We start from the raw sequence: 20,758 nt of genomic DNA on the forward strand, positions 1-20,758 counted from the left end.
TTTTTTTGCTTGTGAGCTACTTTTAAAATGACCAAGTTAAAATGATCTACCAACAATAAAATTTTAGAAAGCACTCTGTACACAGAGAAAATGTTAATTATCATTTGTATTTGGAGTTTTTATCAGAGGTCAAGGCAGATGACTTTAAAATATGCAATGTCACCTCAGTAACAACTATACAAAAATAGACAAATATACCCACCTCCCTTTTTACTAAACTGAACATAAGAAATGCCTCCACTGGGTCAGACCTGAGGTCCATCGTGCCCAGCAGTCCGCCCACGTGGGGGAACTGTGTAGTAATCCTCTATCTATACTCCTCTATCCCCTTTTCCAGCAGGAAATTGTCCAATCCTTTCTTGAACCCCAGTACCGTACTCTGCCCTATTACACCCTCTGGAAGCGCAATCCAGGTGTCCACCACACGTTGGGTAAAGAAGAACTTTCTAGCATTCGTTTTGAATCTGTCCCCTTTCAACTTTTCCGAATGCCCTCTTCTTTTATTTTTTTGAAAGTTTGAAGAATCTATCCCTCTCTACTCTCTCTATGCCCTTCATGATCTTGTAAGTCTCTATCATATCCCCTCTAAGTCTCTTCTTCTCCAGGGAAAAGAGTCCCAGTTTCTCCAATCTCTCAGCGTATGAAAGGTTTTTAGAGCAAGGAGCTGTGCTGAATGCCCCACACTGCTCTCGATGCTCATAGGCTCCCTGCGCTAAAAAAACACTATTGTGGTTTAGTAAAAGGGAGCTATAGTGCAAAATATAGACAGCAGATATAAATTCTCAAAATGGACACATTTTGATCACTAAATTGAAAATAAAGCAGTTACTTACCGTAACTGGTGTTATCCAGGGACAGCAGGCAGATATTCTCAACATGTGGGTGACATCACCGATGGAGCCCCCTTAGCCGACGCTTTCACAAGCAGACTTGATGGCGGACCATCACTGTCTTCCATCATGATAAGGTGGTTCTCCGTACCCATCCTAAGTTCCTGCCTAAGGTGGTTTCTGATTTTCACCTCAACCAATCTATTGTTCTTCCTGTGCTTTTTCCGAAGCCCCATTCTCACCCTGGAGAAGTGGCTCTGCATTCTCTTGATTGAAAGTGTGCGTTGGCCTTCTACTTGAAGCGCACCGCTCCTCATCATTCTGCTCCCCAGCTGTTCCTTTCTTTCGAGCCTAATCGCATGGGTCACTCTGTTTCTAAGTGGACCATTTCTAACTGGTTGGCCGCTTGTATCTCTTTCTGTTACGCTCAGGCTGGTCTCTCCCTGCCGGGTCGAGTCACCGGCCACAAGGTCAGAGCTATGGCGGCGTCTTTTGCTTTCCTCCGCTCGACTCCCATTGAGTAAATCTGTAAGGCTGCCACTTGGTCCTCGGTTCATATTCACTACTGCCTGGATACTTTCTCCAGGCGTGACGGCCATTTTGGCCAGTCAGTTTTGCGAAATCTGTTCTCCTAAATTGCCAGCTTTTCCTCCATCCCATTCTGGTTAGCTTGTAGGTCTCCCACATGTTGAGAATATGCTGCCTGCTTGTCCTGGGATAAAGCACAGTTACTTACTGTAACAGGTGTTATCAAGGGACAGCAGGCAGATTTCTAGCAAACCCCCCCCCCCCCCCCCCCCCGTGGTTGGCTTCTTTGCTAGCTATCTGAACTGAGGCCACACTGAGGATACGCATGCCCTAGGTCGGGTGGGAGGGGCACTCGTGCATGTGCGGTCCAATCGCAAGCTTGAAGGTCTTCAAGCAAGTCTGCTTGCGAAAGCGTCCGCTAGGGGGCTCAGTCGGTGACGTCACCCACATGTTGAGAATATGCTGCCTGCTTGTCCTGGGATAAAATCATTTATCCTACCTTTTTGTCTGGTGATTTCATGAGTCTCTAATTGCACTTCCTTCTTCTGTAAAGCCAATATTTATTTATTTCTCTCTCCCCTGCCCCCCTCTTTATTTCTGCCTTTCTTTTTCTCTCCCTCTGCCCCCCCAAGCTATTGTGCCAATTTCTCCACTTCCCCAATTCTTTCCCTACCCCCATCCCAAGCCACCAATCCGATTTCTCCCTGCTGCTTCCCCGAGCCATGCCTGGAGTGTACAAGTGCCGGGCCCACAAGACTTCACCTTCAACGTCAATTCTAACGTCAGGGAGGAAGTTTCGGGCCAGCCAGGCAGCAATTGGCTGGCCCAGAACTTCCTCTCCGACGTCAAAATTGACATCGGAGGTGAAGTTTTGTAAGTCCAATGCTTGTACACGCCAGGCCTGGCTTGGGGAAGCAGCAGGGAGAAAAAGATCGCAAAGGCAATTCAATCGACTCGTGTTTCCTTTGCGATCTACTGGTTGATCGTGATCGACCATTTGGGCACCCCTGCTTTAGACAATTATTTCTTGACATAGAAACTCTCTTCTTTTTTATCTCTGCTCTAAGGGCTCATTCTCAAAGTTCAAAGCACAGCTTAATGACTATTTCTATAAGGCTTTTGAAAGTTAATCCCTCATTCCTTTAATTAATTGAATCCATCATCTTTTTCCCCAATGCCCCTCATGTTTTCTCCCTCCTTCACTGACAAACAAAGGGGAAAATAAACTCAAAGGATTGGATACAATAGCAAAAGTGGTCAGTCTTGTCTTGTATGTTGTGTTAATTCTCCTATTGGATTTGAGTTTTTATCCCGCATATTTTTATTGAAAACCACTGAGATTTTAACTGTTTTATATTTGCGGTCTATCAAATAAACTGAACTGAAGCTGAATATTTCCAGTGACATCACCAGCATAAGGACTGATGCCTGCTGAAATCCTTCAGAATAGGATTCAGACCAAAAACTTTCCCCATACAGAAAACTTCAACAGAGCATATTATTAATGATCATAATCCCTCACTTTGAGCAAGTAAAGATCAGAATGAAAACACTAAACAATCCTTACTACTGCAGTCTTCCAAGGTGGGTCTTGGAGTTCTCTAATGGGCAGTACAGTAAAAACTCAATATGAACCTTGATTGAGTAGGACTTAAGGAAAGGAAATTAACAAGTATGAATAAAATTACACCTTCTTTATTGTCCCACTAGATCAGTCTTCACCAAAGGAAATATTCAAGAATTCCTGTTGGACTCAGGTCACATGAACTTATATCTCACCTCAACCACCTTGCATCTCACTATGAGCGAGATTCACTAAACCTTCCGATCCTATACTGACGATCGCAAAACCAGTTTTACTGGTTTTGCGATCATTCTCCGACCCGATTCACTAAACTGCTGCCGGATCAATCTCTGATTCAATCCACCCAGGCAAAATAGCCAAGTGATTGATTCACTAACAATTGCTTGGCCAATCAGGGACTTAGGCCCCTCCCTGTGCATCACATGATGTACTGGGATGGGGCCTAAGGCCCAGTCGCATCCAGGAGGGGACTGATCACTCCTCCTACTCCTAGCTTTTTGAGGTATGGGGAGGAGGACAGGGTCAGGGAGCGGGGATCCAGGGTTGGTGGCAGGAGGGAGTGAGCATCCCACCTGCTGGGTTTTTTCGGGGGTAGGGGAGGTATATGCCAACAGCAGGGTGCTGGTGTATCCCTCCTGCTGTTTTGTTTTGGGGGAGGGGTTGTCAGGGGGGGTGCTTTAAAAAAAAAAAAAAAAAATTGGCCAGATATTTTGTGTGTAATACACGCAAAATATCTGGCCCATTAAAAAAAAAAAATAAAAAGCCGCTGACAGGGCTGCCCCGACTCAATCGCTCACTGAGTTGATTGAGTTGGGGAGTTTGCATGCAAATGATTTGCACCTCTGTGCAAATCATTTGCATGCAAAAAAGATAATGAACTAATTGTTGTTTCAAAATCAGCCAGTAATTAGCCAACAGTGATTGAATAGCTAGCTACCTTTAGTGAATCTGGGCCGATGTAGGCTGCCTCAATGGTCAGTTTAATTCAGCATTCTATTGAGGCCTTAGAAGCCACCTCTCCCTTGCATGAGCCCTGAACCAAGACAGAGCTTGTCAGACTTTCAAAAGGGACTAACCACTTTCAAATAGCTCAATAGATAAAAGTCCCTCTTAAAAAAAAGTGGAAATAAGATAGAGGTTGGGAACTACAGGCTGGCTGATAAGTTTAACTTCTGTGATAAATAAATGAGTGGAAACACTGTTAAAACAAAAAAGCGAAGTTTCTGGAATCCAACGGTTTACAGAAGCCAAGGCAGCATGATTTCATTAGAGGCAGGTAAGAATGCTAGATGTGGTAATTAGATTTTAGTAAAGCTTTTGACACAGTTCTACATAGATGACTAATAAATTGAGTGCCCTTGGTACGGGCTCTAAACCTACTGACGGGTTAGGAACTGGTTGAGTGGAAGGGACAGAGGGTTGTGGCAAACACAAACTCACGCTGAGGAAGGAGATATTACCAGTGCTGTGCCAAAAGGTTTGCTTCTTGGGCCAGTTCTTTTTTAACATTTTTGCAACTGATATTGCTGAAAGGTTGTTGGGTAAGGTTTGCCTCTTTGCAGATGATAACAGAATCTGCAATAGTATAGACATGTCTGATGGTGTGGATGATAATGAGAGAACCAAGGAAAGCTTAAAGCATGGTCCAGAATTCAGATTTAATGCTAAAAGAAATGCCTCAAGAGCATTAAGGAGCAGCCCTTTTCCAGGTGCAAGCAGAGCCAAGTACTGTGCTTGGGGCAGCAGGCAGGCTCTACCTCTTTCAATGAGTGGGAAACATTTTTTACAGACTGAAAACTTTTATTGACCTATCTGGTGCTGCCAAATCCATGGAGAAAGTAGTTTTACAATAGAGCGTTCTAAAATATACAAAAGGCTCCTACAATACTCAGCAGCACATAAATGCTCTTAAAGTTATACCTAATTCAAGACCAGTGCAATTACACGTTTGAACTCAAATACAGACACCTATTTTAAAATACACAGGTATGTGACTGCTCCATGCAACTGCAGATCTCAAAAGTACACATGCTCTTATGGGACATATGAACTAATACATACACTTCTCTTTCCGTATTCATGGTTTTGAATATTCACGGTTTTTAGCTTGTTGGCTTCTTCCCCCCCCCCCCCACAAAAAAAAATAAATTACATCAGCTTGCATAGAAAAATCGCCAATTCCAAGCATTTACAGAGAAAATCATTGATTCCTAGCACTTTGTTTACCGTGTTTTGCCTCTCCTTCAGAAACAGGCCAGGTCTCCCACCATGTTATTTGCGGTTTCACCATATTCACGATGGTTTTTAATAGAAAACAGCAAATATAAAGACACCGGCACAATATATATATATATATATATATATATAAATAAATATATATATATATATAAATAAATAAATATATTGTGCCGCTGTCTTTATATATATATATAAATATTATATAAATTTATTATTATTTATATATTTATTATTATATAAATATATTTATATTATATAAATATATATATATAAAGACACCGGTACAATTTTATAAAAGCTATTTCCTTCACCTACAGAAAATGCTTTAGGAATACAATAACAAAGCGAAATCCTTTTTTCAAACTTGCAACAGTCTAATAAAAACAACGTGGTATAAAACGTTCTTACATTTAAAGATACTTTCTTTCTTTTCCTATTAATTGTAAACTACCCTCATTGGGATATTATGCAGTAGTACTGTTCTGACGGCTCTTTGCCCAGCCAAGTCAACACACGCTGCATAAACTTGAGGGCAACGCAGGAGCGTCAGCAGGCGTTCTGTAGGCTCGTGCGTCTCTCTCCATTGGACAAGCGCAAGGAAGCTCTCAAACAGCGGCTCTAGATTTTATAGAACGGGAGCTTTCTCCTTAGGAATGTCCCGCGCTCTTCCTCCAGGCAGTGGTGGTGGACGAGGGCCACAATCCAGTCGGGTCTTCAGGATTTCCCTAATGACTACGCATGAGATCTATTTGTATACAACCGAGCCCAATGCATGGAAATAGGTCTCATATGCATATTCGTTGGGGTGTGGGGAAGGGAAAGCCTGGATTGCGGCCCTCGTTCCCCACCCCTGAAGGATGAGATTGAAAGCGCCCCAACGTCTCCAAGGGCGGTGAGAGGCAAAGCGGAACCCACGGGCGACTTCCTCCCCCCCCCCCCCCCCGTTCAAGCTAAACATTTTCCTTTTCCGACGTCGCGCTCCCTCTGACGTAACGTCCTCTCGGCCGCAAACAGGAAGCATTGGAGGGGGCGGGGCATCGTAGAAGGCAAACGGTAGGGTCGGTCGGGAGCGGCTTCTGTCGCTATATTGCGACATTTCGATAAAAATGTATTGCAATTAATGTGGACTGGAATATAAGATTTGGCATGTTTGATACTCCTTTTTTTGTTATGTGATGTAACAAATGAATAAATGTAATTAAAAAAAATGTATTGCAATAAAAAACACGAGTTGGAAGGTGGGATGGGGAGTTTGAGAATATGGGAGAGGGGGAGACCTGTTGGACAAGTGAGAGCAGAAGACTGCGGGGGAGGGTCGCATGTTTGCAAGGAGGAAAAGGGAATGAAAATAATCACCGATTTACTGACTTTGTTACATTTGTCAAGCTGATTGTCCTCAGATGCAAAGTTTTCTTATGCAGCTGAATGTTCTGGTTAAATACACCTAGGGTTACCATATAAGCTCCAGAAAAAGAAGGACGGATTGGGACATCCGGGTTTTACTTCTACTGAAAGCAATGGAAGTAAAACCCGGATGTCTCAATCCGTCCTCCTTTTTCTGGAGCCCATATGGTAATCCTAAATAATAATAATAATTTATTTTGTATACCGCCATACCCAGGGAGTTCTAGGCGGTTCACATCAGTTAATCAAAATACAAACGATGAAATCATTGAAGTTAACAGGTTGGAAGGGTACAGAATTAGAAAAGGAAGCAGGAAGTGAATACAGGCCAATTAGTGGAAGGGAAAGCAGTCATTAGGGTGTAGAAAAGGGGAAAGGTAGAAGTAGAAAATGCATTAAGAGTTCAGTCTGTGGAATAAGTGAGTTTTGAGCAGCTTTCTGAAGTCAAGATTGGAGGGGGCATCAAGCTATTGTAAAAGGTATAACACCATTTTTGTTTCTTTTCGTAGGCCGATTGCAAATGGCAATTGGAAACTCCAGTCGAATCATGCAAAATTTAATGCTGCAAAGGTTTCCTCATGCCTGCTTTTTCCTTAAGGACATCCGCAGGCGGCTGCCTTTCCACAGCTTGCCTGCCACCCTGAGCCAACAAGTGGCGGAGCTTTCGGAGCAGGAGCATCGGGTGCTCCACAGACTGTACGGTGGCTTAATTCAAGGGCAGCGAGCTTGTCTGGCTGAGGCCATCACACTCATTGAATCCAGCCATAGCAGGAAAAAAGAGTTGGCACAAGTGCTCTTGCAGAAGGTATTATCTTACCACCGAGAGCAAGAGCTGTTAAATAACGGAAAGCCACTAGCATTTAGAGTGGGTCAGTTTTAAGTGTTATCTATTTTTTTAATGTGCTCCCTTGGATGATTTTCTCTCTTATCTTACTTTGTTATATTTTAATCAGTTGGAAATTTATCTGATTAAATCTTCACAGCTTTAAGGGACATTTGCACATTGATTTGAATGCTTTTGTGTTGTTATTAATGCCCTACTAGTAAACAAGAGGAATGGTATTAAGTGTTTTGGCCCCCTTTTATCAAGCTGCGTTAGGATTTTTTTTACCACAGGTTGCTGCGGTAAAAGCTCCGATGCTCATAGGAATTCTATAAGCATTGGAGCTTTTACCATTGCAGCCTGTGATAAAAACAACTAAGGTGGCTTGATAAAAGGGGGCCTTTGTTTTCTATAAATAGTATTCTAGTAGTTTTATTGGTTTTGAAGAAAATGAAATTCTAATAAAAAGTATTTCTATTAAAAAATCATAAACATTTTTTAGACTATAAATATTCAGAGAGTTGTTGTTTTTTTTTTTTTTTTTTTTGGGGGGGGGTTTGCTATAGAAAAGCTCAATTATATATTTGGGTTTAGCTCCCAAATATATAATTGAGCTTTTCTCTTTTGCAACTAATAGACATAAGAGAAACTCGCATCTGAATTTTGTTTTTCTGCCTGTTAGAGGATGTAAACTTAAAAAACATCAACATCTTTTTTTCATATCAGGCAGCATTATGGGGCAAGGATTTGGAGCAATTGCTTTTGCTTACTGATACTTATGGGGAATTTAGGAGACATCTAAAAACATATCTGTTTTTTAAGTATTTAGGCAGCTGATTCGTAAAAATCTTATTATGCAATATTTAGGTCATTTTAGTGTTCTTAGTTATTGGCTTTTAACTTTTTAGTTCTATTCAACTTTTTATTGTTTTTTTTTAACTATTGTAAACCGCATAGAACTTTACGGCCTTGCGGTATATAAACTGATTATTATTGTTACTAATATTTCAAACTTTCTAGGATTATCTGGTCCGCCTGGGGCTGGGAAGTCCACATTCATCGAATACTTTGGAAAGATGCTAACAGGAAAAGGTCATCATGTTTCTGTCCTGGCTGTGGACCCGTCCTCTTGCACAAGTGGTGGTGAGTGTGTCCTTTAGAACTTTTGAAGAGATTTCATTCTTTTTTTTTTAGTATAAACTTTTTTTATTTTTTTTTATTTTATGTTTATCATTTTATTACATCCCATTTCAAAGATGTTAAAGGAAATACAAAATTATAATCTTACTTAGTTAGAAAACTAAGATACAAAATATACAATGAAAACAATCATCAAATACAGTCCACAATTAGAGGAGAAGAGATAAAATTAAATAAAGCCCCTCGGGAAAGGGGAACATATACCCAAGAAAATCACAAATTAGGAAATAGAGCAGTGTAAGATGTTATCCTATCCATTAATTAATACCGCATTAATATCCTGTTTCATTCGGACTGTTTAGAGATTCCTTTACCCTCCAGGAAAAACCCTAATTGGGCAGGTTCAAAGAAAATATATTTACTCCCTTGATAGGAGACGAAACATTTACAGGGAAATCTTAACTGGAACACTGCCCCCAATGCAATCACTTTTGGTCGATAAATCAAGAATTCTTTCCTCCTAGATTGTGTCCATTTAGAGACATCCGGAAATATATATATCCTTTCACCTAAAAAGGTGACCTGTTTCAGATTAAAATACAATTTCAACAACATTTCTTTATCTTGTAGAAATACCAACGAGACTAATAATGTTGCCCGCCCCTGAATTTCAATATCAGATGATTGCAAAATGGCTGAAACATCCAATTGTGTTTTTTCAATTTCCACTACTTTTTCCTTTTGCATTTGTTTTAAATAATACATTTTTTGTGTCGGGGGAAGACTTGCTTCTGGAATATTTAATACAGTCAACATGAAATTCTTAAACAATTCTTGAGGCGGCATAAACTTAGCAACCGGAAAATTAAGGATTCTCAAATTCAAGTTTTTTTGTTGATTTTCTAAGTTTTCAATCTTCCTCAAGATCATCATTTTATCTGTCATTTGTTTAGTAAGTAAATTCTTAGTCTCAGTTGTTACTTTCTCTAAATTTTTAAGATCCACTTGATGTTGTTGAGTAGAAGTCTCTAAAGAACTTATCCTAGTGGTAGAATTCAAGGTAATAGAAACAAAGTTAGTGCATACCAGATGTAGATTCTCTATTGCAGTCCAGATGGAGTCCAGTGTTACTGCCTGAGGTCTCACCAATGGCTTGAGGGAGGAGATAGCAGCCAGATTTTCTATAGCTTCTGCCCCAAGAGAAAGACTCTGGGCTCCTACGACCTCACTACCATTCGCTGCCAGAGGCTCCTCACTCCCTGAACGCTGCACCTCCGAGACCGGGGTCAGCGTAGTTGTGACTACTTCCGGGTTCATCGCGGCAAACGAACATGCCTCTCTCCTTACAACGGAGGAGCCCTCCTGCATGTTCTGCTCCACCGACGTTTCCCCGGGTTTGGGAGGGGTATGCGGTCCTCGCGGGCTCAGCGAGAGAGACATCTCGCTGTCCAGGCTGTGAGCTTCCCGGCTCGCAGCAACAGCAGAATCGCCCGAAGTGGAAGGTTGGACTGTAAAGGCAGTGATTACAGTCTGTCTCGGCGTCGAGGATCCGGAGGTAGGTGGAGGGACGCCCCTCTGTTTTCCCCTTCTCTTCGGCATGGAAACAATTTTCTCAAAAAAGGATTTTAACGAAAAAGTAGACCTTGAGATGGGAGTGCTCCTCTCAGCGTCCTGCTCCAGACGCCATCTTGTCTCTTCTCTTTAGTATAAACTTTTTATTCACCAACATGAAAGATATACACAGAACAGAGAGAACACAATCATTTTCTCAGTACAATACCACAATACAGATGAACATGGTAACACCCAACTAGAAATCCCAGATATCAGCGAGAGTCCAGGCCTGTACTCTGATAGCCTGGAGCCCTCCAAATCCATACTAGACACAACCCCCCAACCGCTCCCTCCCAACACCCCCCACCCCCAAAACCCCACCCTCAACCCACTGGCAAGACAGGGGCAACTGGCTTCCGCAAGCGATTGACCACCTGGCTCTTTATCACAGGGGGCAAAGTATCCAAATAAGAAGCCCAAACAGACAGAAAAAGCTTGCTCCGAGATCCAGAGAACCGAGCGGACATGGACTCCCAGTCCATTAAAAGATGCAATTTATTGCGCCAATACCAGATGGTGGGCGGGGAGTCCTGAAGCCAATGAGTAAGAATACATTTCATTCCCACAATATAGCCCTTACGAATGAGCTGGCTATCCCCTGCAGAAAGGCCGCCTAAATAGCCCTCCGCCAAAAAAATAGTCCCTTCCACCGATGAGGGGAGCCGATAACCTACCAAAGATTCCAAATAACAGCGGACCTCCATCCAAAAGGCAGAAATTGAACTACACAGCCACACCCCATGTGCCAAAGAATTATCAACCCGGTGACATTTCAGACAAATAGCCGTAGGGGCACATCCGAAATAAAAGGCCCGCTGCTGCGAGACATATCCCCGATGTAAGACCCGAAAGTGACATTCCCGGAGCTCGGCGCTCTGCACCACCCGAGGTATCCGGCGCACCAGAGGAGCCAAGGACGCCACCCGCGGGCGACATCCCAGGTCCCGGGCCCAAGATGCCAAAAGCCGCTGATAATCCCTCCGAGGCTGCAGAGCCACCAATCGGCGATGATATTGAGAGATAGAAAGCCAATCCCACTGAGCATCAAAGAAAAAGTCGCGTACAGTGATAGCAAAAGACTGGGTCAAGGAGTCCCTGGGCAAGGAGGCCACATAATGTGAGAGCTGCATATAAGCAAACCGATCCGTCGCACCCAAAGACCAGGACGCCTGGAGAGTCAAAAAAGGAACAGCGCTACCATCCATCTGGAGAAACTGCTCCAAAGTTCGGAGTCCCTTCCTCGCCCACCTTTTGAAAACAACATTGTCCTGTCCCGGACTGAAGGCCGCATTGCCCACTATGGGCAGCATAATAGAGCTAAAAGGCGAGTGACCCCACATCCGCGAAACACATCTCCAAGCCCGACGAAGCGGCTCCACCAAGCAGCTACGGGCCCCAGGCCCCAATCTCACCTTCCCGTCCCACTGTAAAAGATAAGGCAGAGCCCACGGAAAAAAATAATCAACCTCCAACTCCCGATCAGTATGCTGAGAGCCAAAAAAGAGCCAATCCCGGACATGCCGAAGCAAGCATGCCAAATTATACAAACGAATCGAGGGAAGACCCAAACCTCCCTGTGCCCAGGACCCCTGAAGGAAAGAACGATGCATTTTACCTTTCTTACCCCCCCAGCAAAATGAAATCACCAGTCTCTGAAGACCCAAAATATCTTTTTCCAAAAGAAAGAATGGAAGCGTTTGCAGGACAAATAACCATTTCGGGAAGATAATCATGCGAAAAAGATGAACACGGCCCATCAAGGAAAGCGGGAGATTCAACCAGCGCCGTAAAAGCCCCTTAGTTCCCTGCAACAAATGATCAACATTCAAACGGTAAAGCGCAGAGACATCCATAGACAACAAAATACCAAGGTATCGAAAAGAGGATCCCGCCCAGCGCAAAGGAAAATCCGGCCCCCATTCCACCCGCAAAGATTCCGGAGACGCCATAGCCTCCGACTTCTGCTTATTTAAACGGAAACCAGAAAAATCCCCATACTCACGAAAACACTCCAAAAGAGCAGGGAGGGAGGCCCGAGGATCCGTCAAATAAACCAAGAGGTCATCGGCAAAAGCCGCCAGTTTAAAATGATGAGCCCCCACGACCATTCCCATAATGTCCGGGTTATCCTGCACATCCCGAATGAGAGGATCCAGAGTCAGGACAAACAACAAAGGTGAAAGGGGGCATCCCTGGCGAGTACCCCTACAAATTGGAAAAGGATCAGAAAGGGTATCATTGGCCCACACACGGGCCACCGGGTTTTCATAAAGAGTCCGCACCGCCTGAATGAACCAGGGGCCGAGACCGTACACTCGCAGGACCTCGAACATAAAGCCCCAATCCACCTGGTCAAAGGCCTTCTCGGCGTCAAAGCTGATCATCAAAGAAGGCACCTGATCCTGTGCGGTCCGCTCCAAAGCCGCCAATATACGGCGGACATTCTTAGCAATCGCACGGCCCTTCACAAAACCCACTTGCTGATCAGAAATAAGACTCGGGAGTACCAAGGCAAGACGGGTGGCCAAAACTTTAGCAAAAAGCTTAGCCTCAAAATTCAATAAAGAGATCGGTCTGTACGACTCGGGTCTAGTCAAATCCTTCCCAGGTTTCAACAGAACAATAATCTGTGCTACATTCAAGTGGCGAGGGAGCTCCCCCAAACCGACCGCCTCGTTAAACACCGAAGCCAACAAAGGCGCCACCTCAGCTCGCAATATCTTATAAAACTCGCTACGTAGCCCATCCGGGCCAGGAGACTTACCCAAAGCGCTAGCCTGGATCTCCCGCTCAATCTCCCCTGCAGTAACCTCCGCCTCCAACTGCTCCCGAGAGGAAGCTGAAAGAGTCGGGAGATCCCGTCCAGCCAAATATACCTCCCCATCTAGCAGAGGGTCAGAGGGAGCAGAATACAAGTTCTCAAAGAAATCCCGCAACTCCCTGTTGATGTCTCCATCAGTATGCACTATCTCCGAGTTCCGCGTCTGAAGAGAAGCAATACGCGAACTACCCCGCTGCTGTCGAACTAGCTTTGCAAGAAACTTACTACTCTTATTCGCAAAACGATAAAGATGATACCTATAATGCTCCATAGACCGACGAGCATGTTGATGTAACAGAGAGTTAAGCGCACACTGAGCCTCCAACAATCTAGCCCTATCCGGGAGTGCCCGAGTGGTGCCGTAGCGTCGACGGAGAGAAGAAACCAGTCTCTCCAGCCGAAGCAGCTCTCGCGTGCGCGCTTTACGCTGAAAACTAGCATAGGAAATAATCTCACCCCGAAGGACCGCCTTTGCCGTCTCCCAAGCCAACGAAGGAGTACCAAAATGAGCTGCATTGGTATCCTGAAATGAGCGCCACCGGGCTACCAGATGTTCGTGAAATTTACTATCACGATATAGGTGGCAAGGAAAGCGCCAACCCCGAGGGGTCCCCGGCGTCCGAGATAACTGCCATACCAACGCCACCCAAGCATGGTCCGATACCTCAATAGGCCCCAGCGTAGACTCTACGACCTCTGCAAACACAGAGCGGGAACAGAGAATATAGTCTATACGAGATAAGGAAGCATGGGCCCGAGAAACGTGAGTGAAATCCTTCTCCAAGGGATGCAAGACCCTCCAGGCGTCCACCAAGTCAAGGGAGGCACAAAGAATCTCAATTCCAGTAGCAGATTTCCGAGACTCCCTCCCCACCCCCGACGATCTATCCCAAAGAGGATCCGCCACCTCATTGAAATCCCCCCCCACCAACAGAGGAACATCTCCATAGACCGACAAAAGGTCTGCTAAATGATGAAAAAAACCCACGCCCGGGCTATTGGGAGCATAAAGGTTGCAGAGAATGTAAGGTTTAGAGTTCAAACTAACCGAGGCTATCACATACCTACCCTCCGGGTCCCTAAGGACAGTCTGTACCTCCAAATGAAGATGTTTACCCACCAAAATAGCCACTCCAGCCCTCTTACCCAACGCCGGGGAATCCAGGACATCCCCCACCCACCAGGTGCGCAGTTTGGCATGCTCCGCAGCAGTCAAATGCGTCTCCTGCAAAAAGGCCACGTCCGCCCGGCTCCTCCGCAGCTGTCGAAGCACCTTCTGTCGCTTTATTGGGGAATGAATGCCCCCCACATTCCAAGATAATAACTTAAGGGACATAAAAATGAAACAAAAATACCCAACAAGGAATCAAAAAATTCAAAAGCCCAGGAAGAGGCGTCCCAGCAAGTCCCCCTCCTAAGGCCACAGTCCTGCGGAAGCCAGTGCCTGCGGTCACCATGGAACAAGAACAACAACCCTCCCCACCCCACCCTCCCCTCCCCCCCAACACCAACCCACCCCCACCCACCACCCACCCCAACCCAACCCCCAAACCCAACCAGACCAATCCTACCCCACTAAACTCCTCCCATCCCATCCACCCCAACCCTTCTGGTCCCCACAGGAACCCAATCACTACAGACGCCCCCTCCACAGAAACCCCCCCAAAATAGCGAAGAGAACTGGACAAACCCCCAAGAGCAACCTAGCAGAATTAGAACCCATCTCCCGATCTCAAGACAGCCTCATATAATGCCTCAGTGTCCCAGGAAGGGCCCCCCGACCCAAAGAAACCTAATCCCAGACCCTATCCACCCCCTAATATCCCTTGAACATGAAAAACCAAGAACCCCAAAACTCCTACTCAACCGGAACCCCAAAACCCCCACTCTAACTCTCCTCCCCCCCTCGCATCAGACACTCCACCAACCACTCGTCCCCATGCACGCCCCTCACCCCAGTCAACAAGCTCAACAACACCCGCTCCAAAAGATGGATCCAGGCCACCGTCCACCCAACACAGCCTGGGCCGTTTAGGGGTAGAGAGAGGCCCCGTCCACCCGTAAGAAACAAGAAAGCCCCACACATCCAAGGGCCTGGAGACCACTGAAAGTCAAAAGCACCGAAGCTGAGCAGCGCCCCAGTCAAAGACCGAAGTCCAACCAAGGTCCCAGCCAAATCCAAGAAGGAGTCCCAAGTTGTAGTTGAGCCAGAAGAATGAGGAGCTCCGAAGAGAGAAATCCAGCAGAAGTCCAGGGACACCGCGGCATCTGGAAGCACAGAATCCGAGCGGTGCCACCATCAAAGACATAGCCGCACAGGGCCATCTAAGGACCTGACAAAGATCCAAGGAGGAGACCATAGTTGCACCAACTCCAGAAGAAAGAGTGTCTCGGAAGACCGGCAGCTATCAAGCCGGACCAGCAGTAGAGGAGATCACACCAGCGGCACTAGTAGAAGGCAGGTCCACATTCCACGCATCCAACATGCTCTGCGCCTCCGCTACGGTAGAACAAAACTGAGTAGTGCCATTGTGATGGACCCTCAACCTCGCCGGGTAGAGGAGGGCGAAGCGAACATGGCGAGCCGCCAGCGTAGAGCACACCGGAGCAAATGCCCGCCGTTGCTGAGCCACTTTTGTAGAATAGTCCTGAAAACAGAGCACCCTGCCGTTTTGATAGGTGAGAACGCGCTCGCCCCGAGCCGCCTGAAGAATAGACTGTTTGTGAGCATAGTTCAAGATCTTTGCTATTACCACCCGTGGCCGGGCCTGATGAGCTGAACTGAGACCCAGGCGATGCGCCCTCTCGATACGAAGCGGGCCGAGATCCGCAGGAAAGGTAACGGAGGCAGCTAACCAGGCTTCCAGCGTGCCTCTCAAGTCCCGCTCCGCTACAGCCTCTGGAAATCCGATAAAACGCAAATTGGACTGGCGTGATCTATTTTCCAGGTCCTCAATGCGATCCTCGAGAGCAGAAATAAGGCGCTGCTGTGTTGTCTGGACATCCTCCACGTGCTGCAGGCTATCCTCCACATCGCTCACCCGCTGCCGGAACGCCGCCGTCTCCTGGCCCATAGCATCCAGCGAAGCCTGGACCACCGCCAGCTTGTGATCCAACGGCAGGAGCTTTTGTTCCAACACGAGCTCCATCGCCGCCGTAACTCCGGCCGTGATTTCAGTTATCCAAGCCGGCCCCCCCGTAGCAGCTCCAGGACTCGGCGGCGCCGCCATCTTAACTTCCCCCTGCTTGCCGCGGTCCTTTTCTCTGCGGGCCGACTTCAGCGACATGCCCCTGCACAAGCCGCCCGAAACTCGCCCACAGCGACCGGAGAGGGGGGAGATATCGGAGGGTCCGGTCCGAAGGCTCAATGACAGAGAATGCCTGTTAAGGGAGGAGAAGCTGCGAGGGGCCACGGGAGAGCGAGACACAGACCAGCTCTCAGGCCAGATCACTATCCCTTCTAGAAGTCCCCAGGAACTCCGTTTGAAGCAAGTCCAACCTCCCCTCTCCTGATCTCCCCCCGTTTCATGGGCAGGAATGCTCCCTTGCTGACCACTGTAGCTGCGATCCCGGGACTGCTGCTGGACTCGGCGGCGCCGCCATCTTGGCTTCTCCCTGCCTGCCGCGGTCCTGTTCTCTGCGGGCCGATTCCAGCTACACGCCCCCGCGAAATCGGCCCGAAACTCACCCACAGTATCCGGGGGAGAGGAGGCAGCGGAGGGTCCGGTCCAGGGCTCAAAAGCCGAAGGATACCCGACAAGGGAGGGGAATCTGCGAAGGGCAGCGGGAGAGACACAGACTAGCGTCTGTCCCGCTGCATGGCGTCACGTGATCTTTCATTCTTTCTCATCTGAGCAGGGCTGACCTAACATTGTATCGGGCATTAAGCAACTTGTGGAAACAAACAGCCTGATCTATGTTCCCTCTAAGCCAGTGGTCTCAAACTCAAACCCTTTGCAGGGCCACATTTTGGAGGGCTGCAGAAAAAAATAGTTAATGTCTTATTAAAGAAATGACAGTTTTGCATTAGGTAAAACTCTTTGTAGTTTATAAATCTTTCCTTTTGTCTAAGTCTTAATAATAACATTGTAATTTATAGCTAAAGAGACATATGATCAAGAAACTGTTTTATTTTACTTTTGTGATTATGATAAACATACTGAGGGCCTCAAAATAGTACCTGGCGGGCCGCATGTGGCCCCCTAGGAGTGTCGCTCACAAAAATAGTTGCAAATCTGGAAAATTGTTGGTTTTCAGAACTTGTTACACACCCGAAAAACATGTTTTAGAACTTGTCGCTCACATGAGAGAAAATTTGCACACATCTGGCCAATCCTTAGAGGGAGCATTGAGCAAGTAGTGTTGCCAAGATGTGATGTCATAAATTATGGAAACGGCCTGGATGTATATTATGGCACTTGGTTTCTCTTGTTCACCATAACTGGCTTGCTCATTCTCACACACATGGGCGGCAGTTAATTGCCGTGTGGTGACATTTTTTTTAAGGATATAGCAGTAAAACCAGGTTTGGATTAGAGCACGTTGCACAAGGCTCCCTAAACTTTTTGGGCCATAGGCACCTGCCTGTTTTTTCCTTAATTCATAACCTGTCCCTGCAGCTAAGTGAGATATGTATTTGGAAATTGCCGTAAAAGTTTTTTCTTTCATGTTGTCACTAATTTGCTGGTGGGAAAGACCCAGTGAAAATTTCATTTCAGAACAGTGTAGTCCTGGGGGAAATAAGATGGTGCAGCAGAGTCAGAGTAATCCCATAATTGGTAACACCAGAAGATTGCTTAAACCTTTTTATGAGAGATTCAGCTGGATGTTGGAATCAAATACTGAATAATATAAATGATTTTCTTGTTAATAAGCAGAAAACTTTTGATTAGTGAACTGGAAGATTTTAAAAGGATTTGTGACGATATGGGTTAAATAACATGGCCTTTAAGACTACTTTTTGGTGATATAACTCTTTGATGAACCCCCCCAAAGTTTCATTGCTGATTACTGTGGCATAAAAAAATTGTGCCCATAAAATTATGGCAACGTGAATACAGTCTTCTCTATTAGATCTTTCTGTGCCCAGGTTTTAATTCTCAGGACCTCTGAAATGATTGGTCCTTTGACAAGGAACCTAATTAATACCAATCATTTCTAAAGTGTAGTGAATCAATTAATAGTAACTGCTGGTTAGTACTTAACATTCAGCTGCTTAGACTTTCCTTCTCCCTCTTTGCTTGATGGACATTTGTTTTTATTAATCTGAAGAGTTAAGCAAGGGGATCCATTTGACCTACTATCTTTTTTAAGATGTTAAGGTTTGGGGAAGGAGGCCACAATAGACAATATAATTTTTGTATTGGAGGTTGGAGAGTGGTCTGCTCTTTGCTTACCTACAGCACCTCAATAAGAAGAAACATGCTGGTATATGAAACTGGAACAGGAACCTACATTAATAGAGAACCAACATCATGTATCTGGAGCTAGGATTATTTTTCTCTGTATGCTTCGTTTTGTACTTTTCCATAATAAATTCTGTCTGTGATCTAGACGTCCAGGCCTCCAGTCTTGCATGGTCCTTCTGCAATTTCTGACAATTTGTCCATTATTTAATTGGGTAAAAAACACTGCCATGAAGTGCACTTAAGCATCCTGTGCAAGTTTTGAGTAGAAAATGACACAGGGCAAAAATTTGTCCCCGTGACCATGTCCCTGTCACCGCCCCCGCCCTGTCCTCGCGACCACTGTCCCCGTCCCCGCAGCATCCATACAAGCCTCAGCACTGCAATATTTAGCTTATTCATTCCTTATAAATCAAAGTTCTGGCTGCTGAACTAGAGAAAGAGATGTTCAGCTGGCAGGGCTTTGTTTATAAATTTTTATCAACACAACTAATATACTACTTTATCATAAAGCACAAAAAAAAAAAGGAAATAAATAACTAGAAAAAGTTTTTTTTATACCTTTGTTGTGTGGTTTCTGCTTTCCTCATCTTCTCATTCAATTCCTTCCATCCACTGTCTGTCTTCCATTTGCTCTGTTACTGTACTTCACCCTTCTTCCCTCCGCTCTCCCCATAGTCTGGAATCTCTCTTTTCCCCATTTCCCTTTAGCATTTGTTCCTCCCCACCCCCACCTTCCCTGGTTCCCTTCAGCGTCTGTTCCTCCCCACCCCACCTTCCCCGGTTCCCTTCAGCGTCTGTTTTTCTCCATCCCACCTTTCCTCCCTTTCTCCCTCCCTGCCCCTTACCTTCGCGGCAGGCAATTTCTATATGTGTTTCCTACCAGCAGCCGGAGCATTGAAATCGTGTGTGGCTGCAGGAAAGGTAAAAAGCAATTATTCTATTTATAAAAATATAAGAATAGTCTTTCTTACTGGGTCAGACCAATGGTCCATCAAGCCTAATAGCCCGTTCTCACGGTGACTAATCCAGGTCACTAGTACCTGACCAAAACCCAAGGAGTAGCAATATTCCATGCTACTGAATCGGGGTAAGCAGTGGCTTCCTCTGTGCCTTTCTCAATAACAGACTATGGACTTTCCTTCAGGAACTTGTCCAAACCCTTCTTAAAACCAGCTATGCTATCCGCTCTTACAATACCCTCTGGCAACGCATTCTAGAGCTTAACTATTCTCTGAGTGAAAAACAATTTCCTCCTATTGGTTTTACGAGTTCTTCCCTGTAACTTCATCGAGTGTCCCCTAGTCTTTTTAATTTTTGACGGAGTGAAAAATCGATCCACTTGTATCCGTTCTACTCCACTCAGGATTTTGTAGACTTCAATCATATCTCTCCTCAGCCATCTCTTTTCTAAGCTGAAGAGCCCTAACCGTTTTAGTCTTTCCTTATATGAGAGGAGTTCCATCCCCTTTACCATCTTGGTTGCTCTTCTTTGAACCTTTTCTAGCGCCACTATATCTTTCTTGAGATAAGGTAGATGAGGTCGCACCATGGAGTGATTCAGGGGCATTATAATATTTTTAGTCTTGTTAACCATCTCTTTTTTAATAATTCCTAGCATCCTGTTTGCTTTTTTTGTTCGCCGCCACACATTGGGCGGAAGGTTTCATCGTATTGTCTACGATGACACCCAGATCCTTTTCTTGGACGCTAACCCCCAAGGTGGACCCTAGCATCCGGTAACTGTGATTCAGGTTATTCTTCCCAATGTGCATCACTTTGCATTTGTCCACATTACATTTCATCTGCCACTTGGATGCCCAGTCTTCCAATTTCCTAAGGTCCGCCTACAATTTTTCACAATCAGCATTTACTTTACTTTCACTGTTACAATTACCCATATATAACTTAAAGAACTTTAAATAAATAACTCTCAAATTTAATTTTTTGTTGGTTTTGCAATTTTATAATTTCAATTATAATGTGCCGTGAAAAACATTTGCTCCGTTTAGTGTGCCAGAGCTAAAAAAGTTTGAGACACTTGTTTTGATACTCCAGTACTAGGCCATTCAGGGCGCAGTTCTGTAATCTAAGGATCTAACTTTTATGGGTGTACTGTATGCATAAATATGTAGCATACTAGCATAGGCAGTGCACTGGCACATATACTTGTATAAGTGCTTTTCTGCACATACCCACTCTATTTGCAAGGGATGCATGGATAAGACATAGGCAAGGCATCCACTTATGCACCTAACTTAAAGAATTACTGTAAATTATGTGCTTATCTGCTGTTTTAGGTGATTGCACTTATATCAGCTCTATGAAATCATCATATTGTAGAATGTGTTGAGCTCCTGAATTCTGTCT

The 20,758-nt window shown here is 45.2% G+C and overlaps 1 protein-coding gene across 6 annotated transcripts in view; it reads left to right on the plus strand.

Moving 5' to 3' along the window:
- The first annotated feature begins 5,746 nt into the window (after positions 1-5,746).
- The window catches only part of MMAA (metabolism of cobalamin associated A), a 31,460-nt gene continuing 16,448 nt past the window's right edge, over positions 5,747-20,758 (plus strand). The window contains exons 1-3 of one of the 6 annotated variants that reach the window (XM_033940037.1): positions 5,747-6,073; positions 7,095-7,454; positions 8,429-8,551. In XM_033940037.1, coding sequence (XP_033795928.1) covers positions 7,106-7,454; positions 8,429-8,551 — 472 coding nt within the window. In that variant the 5' untranslated portion in view covers positions 5,747-6,073; positions 7,095-7,105. The other 5 variants (XM_033940035.1, XM_033940045.1, XM_033940061.1 and 2 more) reach the window with 5 other exon arrangements.

This window comes from Geotrypetes seraphini, chromosome 1 (assembly GCF_902459505.1).
Source record: "Geotrypetes seraphini chromosome 1, aGeoSer1.1, whole genome shotgun sequence".
NCBI classification, from domain to species: Eukaryota; Metazoa; Chordata; class Amphibia; order Gymnophiona; family Dermophiidae; genus Geotrypetes; species Geotrypetes seraphini.